General features: G+C 43.6%; 1 protein-coding gene across 1 annotated transcript in view; it reads left to right on the plus strand.

Annotated features, from left to right (window-relative positions):
* LOC146062853 (calpain-8-like) overlaps positions 1–16,053 on the plus strand; it is a 115,365-nt gene that overhangs the window by 14,693 nt on the left and 84,619 nt on the right. The window contains exon 4 of the mRNA XM_083174859.1: positions 7,002–7,135. Coding sequence (XP_083030985.1) covers positions 7,002–7,135 — 134 coding nt within the window. The remainder of the gene's footprint in view (positions 1–7,001; positions 7,136–16,053) is intronic.

A 16,053-nucleotide genomic window follows, 5' to 3' on the forward strand; every position in this document is an offset into this window, starting at 1 on the left:
TCGCCTTTAATAGGATCAACCCCATATATTGTATATACACAAGATAAACTGGGAGCTGTCTAGGAGAAGAGACGGGGATGATTGGATCCACCCTATCAGCAGCTCTTGTAGCCTGGAGTGAGATCCCCTTGAACTAGGGTTAGCAGTTAATCATATTGGCATTGCAATATCATGTCTGCTCTCTCATCTGTAGGAGGGAGTTTCTGGATACTCAGTGGTAAATTTACTAATGGGTCATACACACTGGCTGCTTGTAGATGGTAGAAACACTGGGGAGGTCACTGTGGAGCAGACCTGCCTTCTGAAGAAACCGCTGCTTATTGACAAAAGCGGAGAAACGCGTCAAGGAATGAGACCAGCTTGCACTCCTTACAGCTGACCCAGAGTGACCGCTAAAACAACCTGCCTTTAAAACCTCCAAGCCGTTCCTCCCTTTGCTGCTCGACAGTGACCTCCCCAGTGTTTCTACCATCTACAAACAGCCGGCGTCCGACTGGTAATTCAAGATACCATAAACCTGGGTGAGTCTTGCACTGTGTACAAACATCCGTGATTCCCGGCATATAGCAACTTCCATCTGCGCTGTTTGCCGGAGACGGACGGCTCGCCCCCTGTGTAACATCACACCAGCGGGTCGTCAACAGGCGGCGACCGCTGACAGGGGAGCTGGAGCTGTCTGTTAATCATACAGAGCACAGCATACTATCAGCAACTTTCCCATCGGCTGCTAAAAGTTCAAAGAAATTAAGGTCTGTTTGATCACTCTGAGTGAACTAAATAACATATATTATTTCCTGAGTCCATATGAGGAGAAATTATATGAACTTAATGATTAAAGGACAATTAGCTGTTCAATACAGCTTCTATGAGTCTATACTAATTGTATAATTTTATTGTGTGATATATATATTTTAAGAATAAATTTATATTAATTACATCCAATTGTGGGAAAAAAAGGTGGAGCGCTAAATGGATCAATTGGATATCACAATTTTAATATATATAAAATATTTTAAAAAATAAGCAAAATATATAAAGACAATAACATTAATGTCAATGACAAAAAACAATAAAAAATATATATAATGGATATAAATAGGACAAGGAAGACAATACTTATTTCTCTGCGTAGCTGCCTTTATGTCCCTTGGAGTAAGGGGGGGGGGGGGGGGGGGCTTTTTTCTCTCTCCGGGTCGTGCACTACCGAAATGGTGGTTGGCAAGTTGCCGTCCTAGATGGTATTAGGAAACGCTGGAGGATGATCTCGTTCCCAAGATAGGGGCCCTCACTATGTTGCGCTGATCCCAGAAAAAAGTGCTGTGGTCAATTTTCTCGCTGGAGGAAGATCTGGTTACCTTCTGGATGAAGGGTCCTCACAATGGTGCGATGTAGGATATCCACAGAATGCAGGTTGATGACTCCCAGTTTGGAATTAAGGATAGAGCTGGGATCCGGAGGGTGGCAATGAAAGGGAAAACTTCCAGGATAGTACCAGGTAGGGGAGGGGGAGGGCAGTAGGCAGAGTCAGAGTTTCTTCCCAGTCCTTGTTTAATAAAAGCAAGTGCTGCCTAACATGTTTCGTCGTGATGTCACGACTTTATCAAAGGTATGGCACTTGGTCAAGGGGCTGGCTTTAAATACCCTTAGACAAGTGTACATTCAATGAAATTAATTATCCAATTGATCCCTAGAATGTATGTTGTAAGAATAAAGTGCAAATGCTATTTTATATATAGGAGGCAGACCTTATACAGATGTTGAATAGGTAAATAAAATCAATTACCTTATAAAGAATAAAGTGAATAGCAGCGGTATTCAAAAGTGCTTAAAGCCGGCTGGAACGCACGCCGCGTTCCAGCTTCCGGCTCATGGAACGCATACAGAGCGCGTCCACTCAGAATGACGCCTGCATGGGTGGACCGTCGCGTCCATATGCTGTTTCCCATGCCGCGTCCTGTGGCACGCATATGCGTGTCACGGCGTTCAGGACCTATTATGTTGTGAGCATGTTTGTAATCGCCGTGAACCGCATGTGCGTGTCACACATACTAATGTATGACACATAGTGGGGACAATTGAGCTTGTATTATATATTGAGGCAGTTTTATACATTGTAAGAGGCGGATGATGAAAGGATTTTTTGACTTATGAAAAAACGGAACGGAAATGGCCACACTTTATAGTACAATGAATGGAATAGGAAATAATAAATAATTAATATATATTAAATACATATATATGTATGTAATGTAAATAATAATAACAAAGATAGAAATAGAAATGAAAATAAAAATAATAGATGTAAATAAAAATAAAAATAAGTATAAATATTAAATAGATATGAAAAAATGAGATATATCGAGGTGTATCATTATTTATAGTTCATATTTAGCAGAAAACCATAAATTATTATTAAATACAGATTTAGAGTATAAATTAATAACAGAATGATAGTAAAAAATATCACTTAATATCGGCGATGAGCCTTTAAATATCCCTGAATTTGAGGGGGATACATCGTGAGATCATTTATATAAGCATGTATTTGTATATATGTACATGCGTACAAGGATACAAGGATACAAAAAAATACAAAAAATATAAATATTTTAACAAAAACAGACAGGTTGGAATCACATATGGAGAAAGAATAATTATATATATATCACGTATAAAGATTTTATATATATTAAAATTGTGATATCCAATTGATCCATTTAGCGCTCCACCTTTTTTTCCCACTTTTGCATCCACAAGAGGGCTTTACACCCCTCAAGTAGGAGCAGCTTAGCGGCACACCCCACAGGGCGCCTATTTCTACTCTGAGTTTCCAATCTCGAGTATACCCCCCATTCTGATACATCCAATTGTGTGGCGCTCTCTAGATATACGCAAATTGTCGCATATATCTTATTTCTCCACATGAGGATATATTATATCCTTTTTAAATCACTCAATGTTGTCCTATGTGTTTTTCGTGTTTTTTTTATATCTTCGCAACTATTTTAATAAAACCAATAAAAGTCATGTTTTATTATTAAATTCTCTTTTGGTGCACCAACCAAAGACACCCTTTCTCTGTCCTCCCCAATACAATCTGAGGGAATACAGACCTCAAACTCCCAGGGTTAACTACAGTTTACACACATAATACAAGACATGTTCTGATCTCCTACATAATAATCAGATATACATGGATATACATGGATCTCACAGATAATCATAACAACGGAAGGCATATTTTAATTTGATCGATCACCTGATCTGATCGTTACACCTCCCCCTTTTAAAATGGCGCACAAAGGCCCTTATTCTGATCGGTGCGGAAATTCCCGCATGCGGACGGACCGCCGATGTTGATCGTCTGCGCATGTGCAGAGGTCACTCTGCGCATGTGCAGGCGATTTCGCCGCACGGATTCTTTATACGCCGCACAGGGGGCGTAGAGGGGCGTGAGGGGCTACTTAGCCTCATTACCCTATGCATACGCCCCCCGTTTCATGGGCGTTCCCATGCAAACGCGGGGCGTATGCATGGTAATGAGGCCGTGACGCGTGGGTACGGGGCGGGCATCTGACATCGCCGGATGTCAGCTGCCCGCCCCTATACATGATTTCACACGGACAAGTGTCCGTGTGGTCTTGTGTTGCGGGACCTGGTGGAGCGTGCGGCCCTGCATTCGATGTTGGGCGACCATCGAATGCAGGGGCAGCTCCCAAGACGGAGGAGGCGTATCCCCGTCCAATTTCATGCGGATCGCCACATATCCGCGTACGGACGGCAGGTGGCGATCCGTATGGAAGGCGGGGATTCGCCTGCACGGTTGCGGCCGCATATTCTGATCGGGCCGCACCGATCAGAATAAGGGCCAAAGACGGTGACCCACGTCGCCGTCTCATCAGTGTGCTATTAACTACATGGATGGGTAGCAGTGGTCTCTGTGCTGAGACAGACTGCCACTGATTCTGCTAAATCTCTACTAACCCTTCGCTATACTTGGCCCCTGTCATGGCACCACCTGACGCCATAGCCGTGGCTAGGGTGGGCAATGGGCCTAGTTCCTGCCCCTCTCCCAGGAAATGGCAAACTACAAGCACACAGGTATCCTTGCCCCCATAGTCTGGGAGCACACTGATATAGTGGAACAGATGCATTCAGGATATCAGACAGGAATCCTTACTAGACTCAGGCTGGAATACCCTGGAGTTATCATAGAACAAACTGGAATACACAGGATACGCTGGAATATTCTCAGACAGGACTTTGCTAGGAATCTCTGAAAATCTCTGGGACAGTTAGAAATCCACAGGAACAAGGAATATCACAGAAATATTACTGGCAGGGTATAGTACTCAGAGCAGGATTAACCCCTTCCCGACGTATGACGTATATATACGTCATACGACGGTTGCGGGGGAATCAAGCCAGCTCACGGAGTGAGCTGGCTTGAAAGAGAGCAGGTAATGGCTGTATATTACAGCCAGGCACCTGCTCTCACGGCCACGAGCGGCGAGTTCGCCGATCGTGGCCGTTTAACCCTTTAAGCACCGCGGGCAAAGCGCCCGCAGTGCTTAAATAGCTGATCGGAGGGGGGGCGCCCCCCTCCGGCGCCGATCGGGGCCCCCCGCGGCGAGATCGGAGGGTGCCGATCGGTTGCCATGGCAATAGAGCTCTATGGCTGAACCTAGTACAGGCGATCGCACCCCCTAGTGGTCAAGTACACTAGGGGGCCTTGTAGTAAAAGTAAAAAAAAAAAAAAAAAAAAGTTTAAAAATATATAAAAAAAAAAAAATATTAAAAGTTCAAATCACCCCCCTTTCCCCATTTCACAAATAAAAATAAATAAAAAATTAAAAAAATAAACATATTTGGTATCGCCGCGTTCCTAAAAGTCTGATCTATTAAAATATAACATTAGTTATCCCGCACGGTTAAAGGCGTAAACGGAAATAAATTCCGGTACTTGTGAGTTATCCGGGCTGCCGATTTCTAAATCGGGTCGGATCGGGCACATCGCATCGCATCGCATGCGACCATCGGATGCGATGCGATGCGATGACCCGATTTTTCCATAGGAATCAATGTTAAAATGGACTGAGTCCATTTTAACATGGAATTCAATGGGAAAAAGGGGTCCTTTTCATACCCCTACTATCCAAGTGGGCATGGAGTTGGATATAAACCTGTGGCGAGCGTAGCGAGCCACCGAGCCCGAAGCGTGGCGAGCGTAGCGAGCCCCGCGAGGGGACACAGAATACCGTCCCCTCGCGGGGCTCGCTTCACTCGCCACGCTTCGGGCTCGGTGGCTCGCTACGCTCGCCACAGGTTTATATCCAACTCCATGCCCACTTGGATAGTAGGGGTATGAAAAGGACCCCTTTTTCCCATTGAATTCCATGTTAAAATGGACTCAGTCAATTTTAACATTGATTCCTATGGAAAAATCGGGTCATCGCATCCGATGATCGCATGCGATGCGATGCGATATCGCATCGCATCGCATCTGATTGTATGCCTTAACTTAAGGCATACAATCAAAAAATCGGCAGCCCAGATAACTCACAAGTACCAAATTCCCAACGCCAAAACTACGTTTTTTGGTCGCATCGCCTACCCAAAAAAATGTAACTAAAAGAGATCAGAAAGTCGCACATATCCCATAATGGTATTAGTTAAAAAGTACACTTCAGCCCGCAAAAAATGAGCCCTCACCCAGGTCCGTAGGTGGAAAAATAAAAAAGTTATAAGCCGCAGAACATGGCGACGCGACGCAAATTAGAAAAACCGTAAAATTTTCTATTTTTTTTTTTAGTGGTAAAACGTAACGAAAACTATATAAGTTTGGTATCACCGGAATCGTAACGACCCATAGAATAAAGATAACCCATCATTTTAAACGAACTATGAACTCCAAAAAAACCGTAACCAGCGCAAAATTGTGGAATTGCGTTTTTTTTTCCTTTTTACCCCACATTGAATTATTTCCTGATTCCCCAGAATATTATACGGTATAGTAAATGGTACCATTAAAAAGTACAACTTGTCCCGCAAAAAAAAAGCCCTCATGTGTCTATATAGCCGGAAAATTAAAAAAGTTACGCTTATTTGAACGCGAGGAGGAAAAAAAAAAGAAAAGTTAACAAAAAAGGCCCCGTCGGGAAGGGGTTAAATACTAAGTAGCTAAAGGCAGCCACACCCAACACAGAATTCAGTCACATCCGATCATTACTGAATCACCCCCAAAGTGTAATTATCTACCGATAGATAGAAAGGGGCTTATTCAAGGTCATTTGCGAATTGGGCATAATGGACCTGGAAATTTTTTTGCACAGTGAATTTCTGAGCTCAGGATGTTTACGTCGGCAACAGCATTGTTGAACTTGCGCCCACAACATAAACCAATTACTTGACATTAAGGATTGACCAATCCCTGTAATATACAGCAGATACAAAGATCAACAATCCTCTTGATAACTCGTATATTCTTAGGGCCTGATTCAGACCTGATCACATGGCTGAGAATTTGCAGAGTGTCTGATTATCGATACATTGCGCTTACGTATGGTTTATAGTACGCATGTGCGAGGCCATCCTGTGATGAAGTCCTGTAACTTTTTCTAAATGAATGGCATTCGCAAGGTGATTGACAGGAAGTAGGCGTGTGTGGGTGGTAACCGACCATTTAGTGGGAGTGTTAAAAAAAATGAAGGCGTGTCTAGAAAAACTCTGGGAGTGTCCGGAAATATGTGGGCATGCCTGAGCCTGTTATGGGAGGGGGTGTAACGTCAGCTCCAGGTCGGATTTGCCTTTTTCCATCACAGCGCTGAGCCTGTTATGATTTTGGACAGTATTGCACGGCTGTGAATGAATGCGCAGCCATACACATCTATACGCACAGTGTGCACATTAATTTGCAAGATGGTATTTCACTGTAGCGGGGTGGTGGTTTAACTCAATCTGGTCCTAAGACTGTATAATAAGGTGTTGTCTGCTTCTCCCAGTTCTGGCAGTACGGGGAATGGGTGGATGTGGTTGTGGACGATCGTTTGCCCACCAAGAATGGAAAGCTGAAGTTTTTGAAGTCTACAACCGATGACGAATTCTGGAGCGCCCTTCTGGAAAAGGCCTATGCCAAGTAAGTAAGAGCTGATTTCTCACAGAACACAATGCATAAAGTGGAGCAGTATGGATAGTGTAATGGTTAGCATTACTGCCTCACAGCTCTGAGATCATGGGTTCTATTCCAACCATGGCCCTAACTGTGCGGAGTTTGTATATTCTCCCCATGCTTGCGTGGGTTTCCTCCAGGTACTCCGGTTTCCTCCCACAATCCAAAAATATACCGGAAGGCTAATTGGCTAGAATGTAAGCTCCACTGGGGTAGGGACTAATGTGCATGTTCAAATATTCTCTGTAAAGCGCTGCGGAATATGTGTGCGCTGCGGAATATGTGTGCGCTATATAAGAAACTGTTAAAAAATAAATGACGTACTGGATCTGATGGAGCAGGCATACCGGAGTCCAGAATCAGGATCCGGTTGTGTCTTTGTGAAGTCTCAGGACCTGACTAATAGCCTGGATGGACCATATGATCTGGAGTAGCAAGAGCAACATGTTTCCCATAACAGAGCTTTTCTGGCCTTGCGATTATATGCAAGAGGAGAACATCATTACAATTGTAATCATTTTTTTTTTTTTGCTGGTTTATCCCATGGTCACACCCATATTTTCTTACCCTATCAGAATGGCTGGGAGGCTCCCAAAAATCGGATCAGCCTCCCAGCCCCCTGGTGAGGTTTGCAAGTACCCTGCATTTTCCCTGGATATTTACTGTAGTTCAAAGTCAAGCTACCAGGCAAGACAGAGCCTTGTATAAAAGTGATGGCCTGCACCCATCTTCAAGGGGAATGAGAATATTAAGCAAGAAGTTTGGAAGCTTGACGGGGGCGGGGCCACGGCTGGGCGGACGTGAGGTGTGTGTAGCAGCGGCTCCCCCGGCATCGTCCATGTAGGAGCTGGCTGACCTGGAGATCCCTCCCAAAGACGGCAGCTGTATCCCGGCAGCAGGCGGTGACGACGAGCGGTGACGACGCCGTCCAGGCGCCATCCTCTCGGCGCAGCCGTGCAGACAACCAGCGGGCACACGCGGAAGCTGGATCTCTCAGCCCGGCGGCGCACAGTAGTCAGCAGGCGCACTGTAGTTTCTCCTGGGCTGCGGTGGTGAGTGTCCCTAAAACTGCCTGACAGCGTGCAGAGTGTGTGGAGTTGATCTTGCTGGCTGTGGGACTTTCTGGAGGTGCGGGACGCCAGCGTGTATACAGCCAGAGCATATGGATGTGCAGCGGGGGTATGTACTGTAGCCTCTGTGACCCGGGTGGCTGTTTAAAGAAAAGCAGCGTTTGTGCAGTGTAACTGGTATGTACTGAGGTGCATCCATTGTGGCATAGAGGTGCACCCACTGCGTAGCAGAACCCAGGAATAAAATTGGTGATCCTACGTTGGGTGCTGTAGTGCCCGCTGAGCTGGGCGGGCAGCATAGAGCGGCAAACAGGTGTTGGACACTGCTGCACCAGGTTGTGTGCACTGCTGGAGTTCAGCATATCCCCTGTTGGAAGCATCCTGTACATGACCATTTATTGACAGCCGGCAAGGGTATTTCACGTACATAGTGCACCATGGGCAAAACTGGCACGACATCGGCGGCAGCTCGTCTGGAAAAATATGCCAGATCTCAAGCCGGTAATACCTCTCAAACAGCACTTACCACCCCCCAAACCACCCCAGCAAAAGGGTCCAACCCCGCTGCCATTCCAGACACCACTCTCCAGCAAATACTGGATGCCATAAGCAGCAGTGAAACACGGTTATCCGATAAAATAAATGATCTCCAGGCAGACATAGGCCAGATCAAACAAGATGTAAAGGCCGTTAAAGACAGAATTAAGGAGGCCGAAAGCCGGGTCTCCAGACTCGAGGACTCTAACAATAAAATGATGCGTTCAATAGAAGACATGGCGAGTCAGGTCCGGGACATTAAGTTTAAATTATCTGACGTTGAAGGCAGATTACGCTGGAACAACGTAAGATTGGTGGGGCTCCCTGAGAGATTGGAGGGGAGTGAAACCTCAAAATTTGTAGAGCAACTGTTGCTTACCAATTACACCTCTGCCCCGTTCTCAGGGCAATTTGCGGTCGAAAGGGCCCATAGAGTTCCAGCGAAACCACACCCACCTGGGGCACCACCTCGTACGTTGATCTTTAAGATGCTTAATTTCCAGGACCGTGATACAATTTTGAGACTCTCTCGTACAAAAGGTCCACTGGAGTACAACGGGTCTAAATTGTCTGTCTTTCCAGACTTTTCCTTGGAGGTCCAGAAAAGCAGGGTTAAATTTTCAGAAGTCAAAAAGCGTTTGAGAGACCTTGACCTAAAGTATCATATGATGTTCCCTGCAAAGCTGAAGATAATTGTTGATGGCGAATCATTATTTTTTCATACTCCTAGAGAAGCTGGAGAATGGTTGGACAAAAGGGCTCCAGATAAAAGCCAGCTAGCTCCTTAGAATTATTTAGTGCATATTTAATATATTGTGCATGCCGGGGGGACTGGTATCTGCTACGTTAGGGTAACGTGGTCTTGGGATAAAGCCTCTAGTAGTTAAGGAATAGTATTCCTGTGCAACTTTTCTCTCTCCTTTTTTTTTTCTCTTCTCTCTTCTTTTTTGGGGATCCATAGGTATGCCTAGGGTGGTTCGGTATACAGGGTGGGGGGAGGGGGGTTCATGTAATTTTTGTAAGCTATGTACTGTATGTAGTATAATAGGTATTTTGGTACTTATGTATTATCTGGGCTCCCATGTTAAATGCACCCCATTTTTTCATACCCCTACTATCCAACTACGCATGGAGTTGATTTTATATAGTGTGGCGAGCGCAGCGAGCCACCGTGCCCGAAGCGTGGCGAGCGCAGCGAGCCCCGCGAGGGGACACGGTCTCATAAGAAAAACGGGAGCCCAGATATTACATAAGTACCGGTATTTTTTGTGTTTTTTTTTTGGTGTTTTTTTTGTTTTTGTTTTGTATGTTGGACAGCGAGGCACCTGAAAGTAGCGGTAATGCTAGATGTGAGCAGTACCGGGAGCATGATATACAGCAAATCCTCTTGTCATTCTATTTTTTACCCTAAATGGTTCGTATTCTAGCCTGGAATGTTAGGGGTATGAACGATAAGATAAAGCGCTCACTTGTTATGCGGCAGATCAGGCAATACAGAGGGGACATAATATGTTTGATGGAAACCCACCTTACTGGGCCTAAACTTCAAACTCTTAAAAAAGCTTGGGTGGGCCAGGTATACCATGCTCCCTTTACATCATCGGCTCGGGGTGTGTCTGTCCTAATTAATAGGGCAGTCACCTTTGAGTGTAGCAGGGTGAAGATAGACCCTGGTGGTCGTTTTGTTTTCCTAGATTGTATTATCAATGTACTGCATATATGTCTACTTACTATCTACATTCCTCCTCCGTTCTCATTTGATACCCTGGTTAAAGCGGCTGATTTTATATCACAATCACCCGACACCCCTATTGTATGCGTTGGCGACTTCAACAACGTGATTGACCATCGATTAGATAGGTGGCATAAAAGTCAGGTCAGCGTGGATAGAAGAAGTAGGAGTAATCAGGGGTTCGGCCGGTTCATAAAGGATATGGGTTGGGTAGATTCTTGGAGGGAAAGAAACCCAGATCTTATTCAATACTCCTGTTTTTCGGCCTCTCATGTAGCATTCTCCAGAATAGACCTGGCCCTAGTCTCTAAAGGTCTGTTGCCGCAAATCTCTGAGGTGCTGTATAAAACAAGAGGTATTTCGGATCACTCCCCATTGATAATAGAGCTCAGTGAGTTAACGGCGAAGGGATGTATGTTTTGGAAATTTAATGCCTCATGGCTGGCAAACTTCGGGCTAGGGGTAACCTTAATAGAGCAGTGGAAGGAATTCTGGGTAATCAACAGGGGCTCTGCATCAGGGGCTATTACATGGGATGCGTTCAAAGCTTTTGTGAGAGGTTCTCTTAAGAAAATGGTTGGGGAGATCAAGAGAGCCAGTAGGCAGAAAGTCATAGAGTTGGAAAACAAAACTAACAAATGTGAAGCCACATACCTGGCGGTAAAAACAACTGAGGCTAAAGAGGCATGGGAGAAAGCCAGAGAGGGATGGCTAGACTGTATTAAAACAACAAATATTAAATGTATGAAGCAGAGATCAAAACAATTTTATGCCAACTCAGATGGGCCAGGTAGTTATCTAGCCTTTCTAGCCCAAGCGGAGAAACCCACAAATACAATACCAAAAATCATTAATAAAGATGGACAGCTGCTAACCGACACAATAGATATAGGATTAACATTTAGGGACTTTTTTTCGGAACTCTATGAGTCTAGATTATTTCACGATCAACATCAAATTCAGGAGTATATAAGTGCGTTAAATCTTCCCTCGCTTATGGTTGAGGACAGCTTTGACCTAGAAACCCCCATAACGTTAGAAGAAATTTTGGGGGCCATAAAAGCTTTACCTGGGGGTAAGGCTCCAGGTTTAGACGGCATCCCTATTGATCTCTACAAAAAGTATGCAGAACAATTTGCACCAGTGTTGCTTGAGATGTTCCTGTCATGCTTTGAGACCGGCGTGTGTCCTCCTTCTATGATGGAGGCTAAGATCATTCTTTTATTAAAACAGGAGAAGGATCCGGCGGACGTTGAGGCATACAGGCCCATCTCATTATTACCTGCAGAGGCTAAAATATTGGCAAAGATACTGGTGACAAGGCTGAATAAATACATAGAAAAAATTATTCATCCCAATCAGACAGGGTTTCTCCCTGGGAAGTCAACCTCTATCAATATAAGAAAAGTCTTTAGACATCTTCAAATATCACAAAACAAAATAGGTAACTCTGCAATAATGTCACTGGATGCTAATAAAGCCTTTGACGCAGTAGAATGGGCGTATTTGTTGGCAGTCCTGCGAGCATTTGGCTTTGGTCCCAATTATATCAAGTGGGTACAGTTGCTCTACTCAAACCCAACGGCACGGATATCTGTCAATGGGTGGACATCTGATGCCTTTCCCCTTTTTAGGGGTACAAGGCAAGGCTGTCCGCTGTCGCCCAGTCTGTTCTCTTTGGCTATTGAGCCACTGGCGTGTGCCATAAGGAATCACCCAGAGGTCGTTGGCTTTCGTGTGGGGCAGCTGTATGATACGGTTGCTTTGTATGCAGACGATCTGTTGATTTTTCTGTCCGAGTATGTTAAATCTGCCCCTATCGTGCTGCAGGTGATCAAAGTACATGGCAGCTTTTCCGGCTTTGTTGTAAATGTTAAGAAGTCAAGTATTCTTGCTCTAAAGTCGCATACGGTTTCCCATCCTTATATGGCATTGCCAGTGAGGTGGACGGAGTCATTTAGATACCTTGGGATTCAGATATCTAGGGATCCTTTTGACTTCGTTCAGTTAAATGTTCAACCACTGGTGGCCTTTATTATGTCAAAATTTAAATCATGGAGTCGTCTGCCCCTTACTGTTATAGGGCGTGTTAATTTAATAAAAATGACTATAGTACCCAAGCTTCTGTACGTGCTACAGCAGTCACCAGTGTATTTGCCAATCTCCCTTTTTTCAAAAATCAATAGTTTAATATCTACATTTATATGGAATAATAAGCGAGCAAAGATCCAAATGAACACATTAATGAGAAAGAAGGATCAGGGGGGTATTGCACTCCCTAATTTTAGATTTTATTATCTAGCGGGGCAGTTATTGCAATTGTGCGACTGGGTAATGGAAAATACGGATAGTGGAATAGTCAAACTAATGGTGGCACAAGGGAATTCTACCTTTACCCCACTACAACGTCTTTTGATGGGCAGAGTACTCCAAAATGACCCCCCGTTGGTAAGGCAAGCAGTAAGGATTTGGAGGGAAGCAAATAAAACAGTTAAATTCTCCGATATAGAGGTTGACCATCCTTTATCGGATTATACATTTTTGCCAGAGCTGAAGGTACTTCAACCAGACAAGATCTGGAGGCATTATGGGCTGAAATCAATCAGCCAGTTCTACGAACAAGGTATTTTGAAGTCATTCACGCAGCTAGCGTCAGAGTTCTACCTCCCTAGACATTTCTTTTTTAGATTTCTGCAAATGAGAAGCGCACTCGAGGTTCAATTTAAGAACATAGCGGTATGTTTCTCGGTTTCACCGATAAAGAAAGCTTTACAAGTGAGCCATAAAAGAAAGGGTGTCTCACGGCTGTATAATATGCTGGTGGTTGCTAAGTTTGATGATGGGTTAGTAGAGCTGAAAGAAAAGTGGTCGGCAGATGTGGGCCCTCTAAATGCTGAAGAGTGGGATATGGCTACAACCTTAGTCCACTCTGCGACCAACTCAATAAGGGTGCAGCAGGTGCAACTGTACTTTTTCCATAGATCTTATATGTCCACTTTAAGGTTGGTTAGAATGGGGAGTCGTACATCGCCACTATGTCCCAAATGTAAACGCGAACCTGGATCATTCTGGCATTTAACATGGGAATGCGTGGTTCTTAGGGCATTTTGGGACAAGGTGCAGCAAATTTTGATAAGTACGGGTATCCCCGGGTCTATGCTGGATTGTAAATGTTGTGTGTTAAATGTGTGTATGGGTAACACAATCAACAATCACGATAAAATGTATGTGTTTAATTTGTGTGCACTGGCAAAGCTACTGATAGCGAGGACATGGCTCTCTAAGGAAGGTCCTGATATCGTAGCTTGGACATCTTTGGTTAATTTCACAGCTACTCACGAAAGATATATACATTTGTGTAGGAATAGCTTAAGTAATTACACTAAGGTTTGGCACAGATGGCTCACGTCTAGCCATACGTCTGTAGAGTTTAATTTAAGTCAATAGGTTATGAGTATTAACAATAGCACAGATAATGTTGCAATGTAATATATATATATATATATTTTTTTTTTTTATGTTTTTTCCTTTGTATGTTGTGTTCACAAAAGATGGTAGTACAACACAGTAATCAGAACTTCTTATCAATATTATGGTATAATTGTATAGATTAGGGTATAGAGCGGGTAACACTGTTTAGAACACTGTTTAGTTATATTTAGTGTTGACCTATGCACACCGATATACATTCTATTGGCCCGTCCTGTAGTAGTCAACTAAGATGAGGTTATTTGGGGGTAGGCACTAAGTTGTAAACCGGTCAGTGTCACTATGTATAAGTGGGACCCTACCCAGATGTATGCACACAATTCTGCCTTTTGAGTATCCAACCTTTTTCTTTCTTTCTTTTCCTCTGTGTATGCCTCCGGATGCTCGCAAGTCTGGCATATTTAGTGTAATATCAATGTTTTGCAAGTAGGTGCCTCGTTGTCCACAAAATGTTTTTATGTAGTTAATTTTTTATTGTCAATGTTTTTGTATTCTTTTTTATGTCTTACTCTGCCATATGTGCCGTGCCACAATTCAACTTGTAAACTGTAATATGGATATCCTTTGTACAGTTCAGGACCCGTGGTTACCTGTAATATTGTAATATAATGTACCGGCAGCAGATCGGCTGCCGGCTGTACCATGGCCAGTGTGGTCGGTTACATGTGTGGCACTTTTCTTTTTTAAAACCAATAAAAAGTAATAAGGAAAAAAAAAAGAAGTTTGGAAGCTTCATCAGCAACTATTTAAACTAGCAGAGGGGGGCAGTGAACCAAATAAGAATGAAGAAATCTGCTCCCCCAACCTAGAGGTACTGTCTCTGCAGGCAAATGGAACAGGAAGCCTATCCAATGCAACAGAAGATAATGCCAATCAAAACCGAATAGATATAGGCAGAAAGATGAACATAGCTAGCACCAGGAGAAGCACAAACAAAACTTTAAGAGCTATGTGTGCAAATGCTAGGAGCTTAGGAAATAAAATCCCAGAACTAATTGCAATAATGGCAAGGGGTGAACTGGATATTGTGGCTATTACAGAGACATGGTGCAATGAAAATCATGACTGGGACATAGCTATACCAGGATATACTTTATTTAGGAAGGACAGAATGGGAAGAATCAGTGGAGGGGTAGCAAAATATGTGAAAAAAGCATAAAGACTACCTTAATACAAAGTATTGAAGAAAAAAACTGAGGCCCTTTGGGTGACCATAGAAACAGGGGAGAAGGCGATTCTTCCTATAGGGGTGATCTACAGACCACCAGGTCAGGAAGAGGAACTTGACAGGAGCCTATTGCAGGACATCAATAAAATGGCATTAAAAGGAGAGGTGATAAACATGGGAGACTTTAATCTACCTGATGTAAACTGGGAGCTGCCTGTTTCAAGTTCCACCACAAGTAGGGACATTCTGAATTCCTTGCAAGAGCATCCCTCCAGCAATTGGTGAGGGAGCCCACTCATAAGGATGCAATATTAGACTTAATACTTACAAATGGTGACAGAATATCTGATGCAAATGTGGGTGAAAACTTGGGATCCAGTGACCATCAAGCAGTATGGTTCAAAAGAAAGACAGGGACTGACTCATCGCTTACAAAAACAAAGGTGCTAGATTTTAGGAAGGCTAATTTTGTAGAGATGGGAAACTCTGTAAGGGATTCTTTGGCAGAGTGGAGGAACTTGGAAGGAGTGCAGGAGAAGTGGGAACAATTAAAAAGTGCAATACTGAAAGCAACAGAACTTTGTGTCAAAAGAGTTAGGAAAAACACAAGGAAAAGGAAGCCATTGTGGTCTGCGAAAGATGTAGCAAGTATTGTGAAAGCAAAAAAGTTGGCCTTTAAGAAATTTAAGCAGACGCAGAATAATGAGGACAAAAAGGTGTATCTTGTTAGACAGAAGGAGGCTAAGAAGGTAATCAGATGTGCAAAAGTACAGGCTGAAAAGTACAGTCAGTGGGTAAAGGGGGAATTTTTTTTTTAGGTATATAAGTGAAAGGAGAAAAACAAAAAGTGGATTAATAAGACTGAAGACAGAGTGTAAGTCTTCTTGAG

This window comes from Crinia signifera, chromosome 3 (genome assembly GCF_055691185.1).
Source record: "Crinia signifera chromosome 3, ASM5569118v1, whole genome shotgun sequence".
NCBI lineage: Eukaryota > Metazoa > Chordata > Amphibia > Anura > Myobatrachidae > Crinia > Crinia signifera.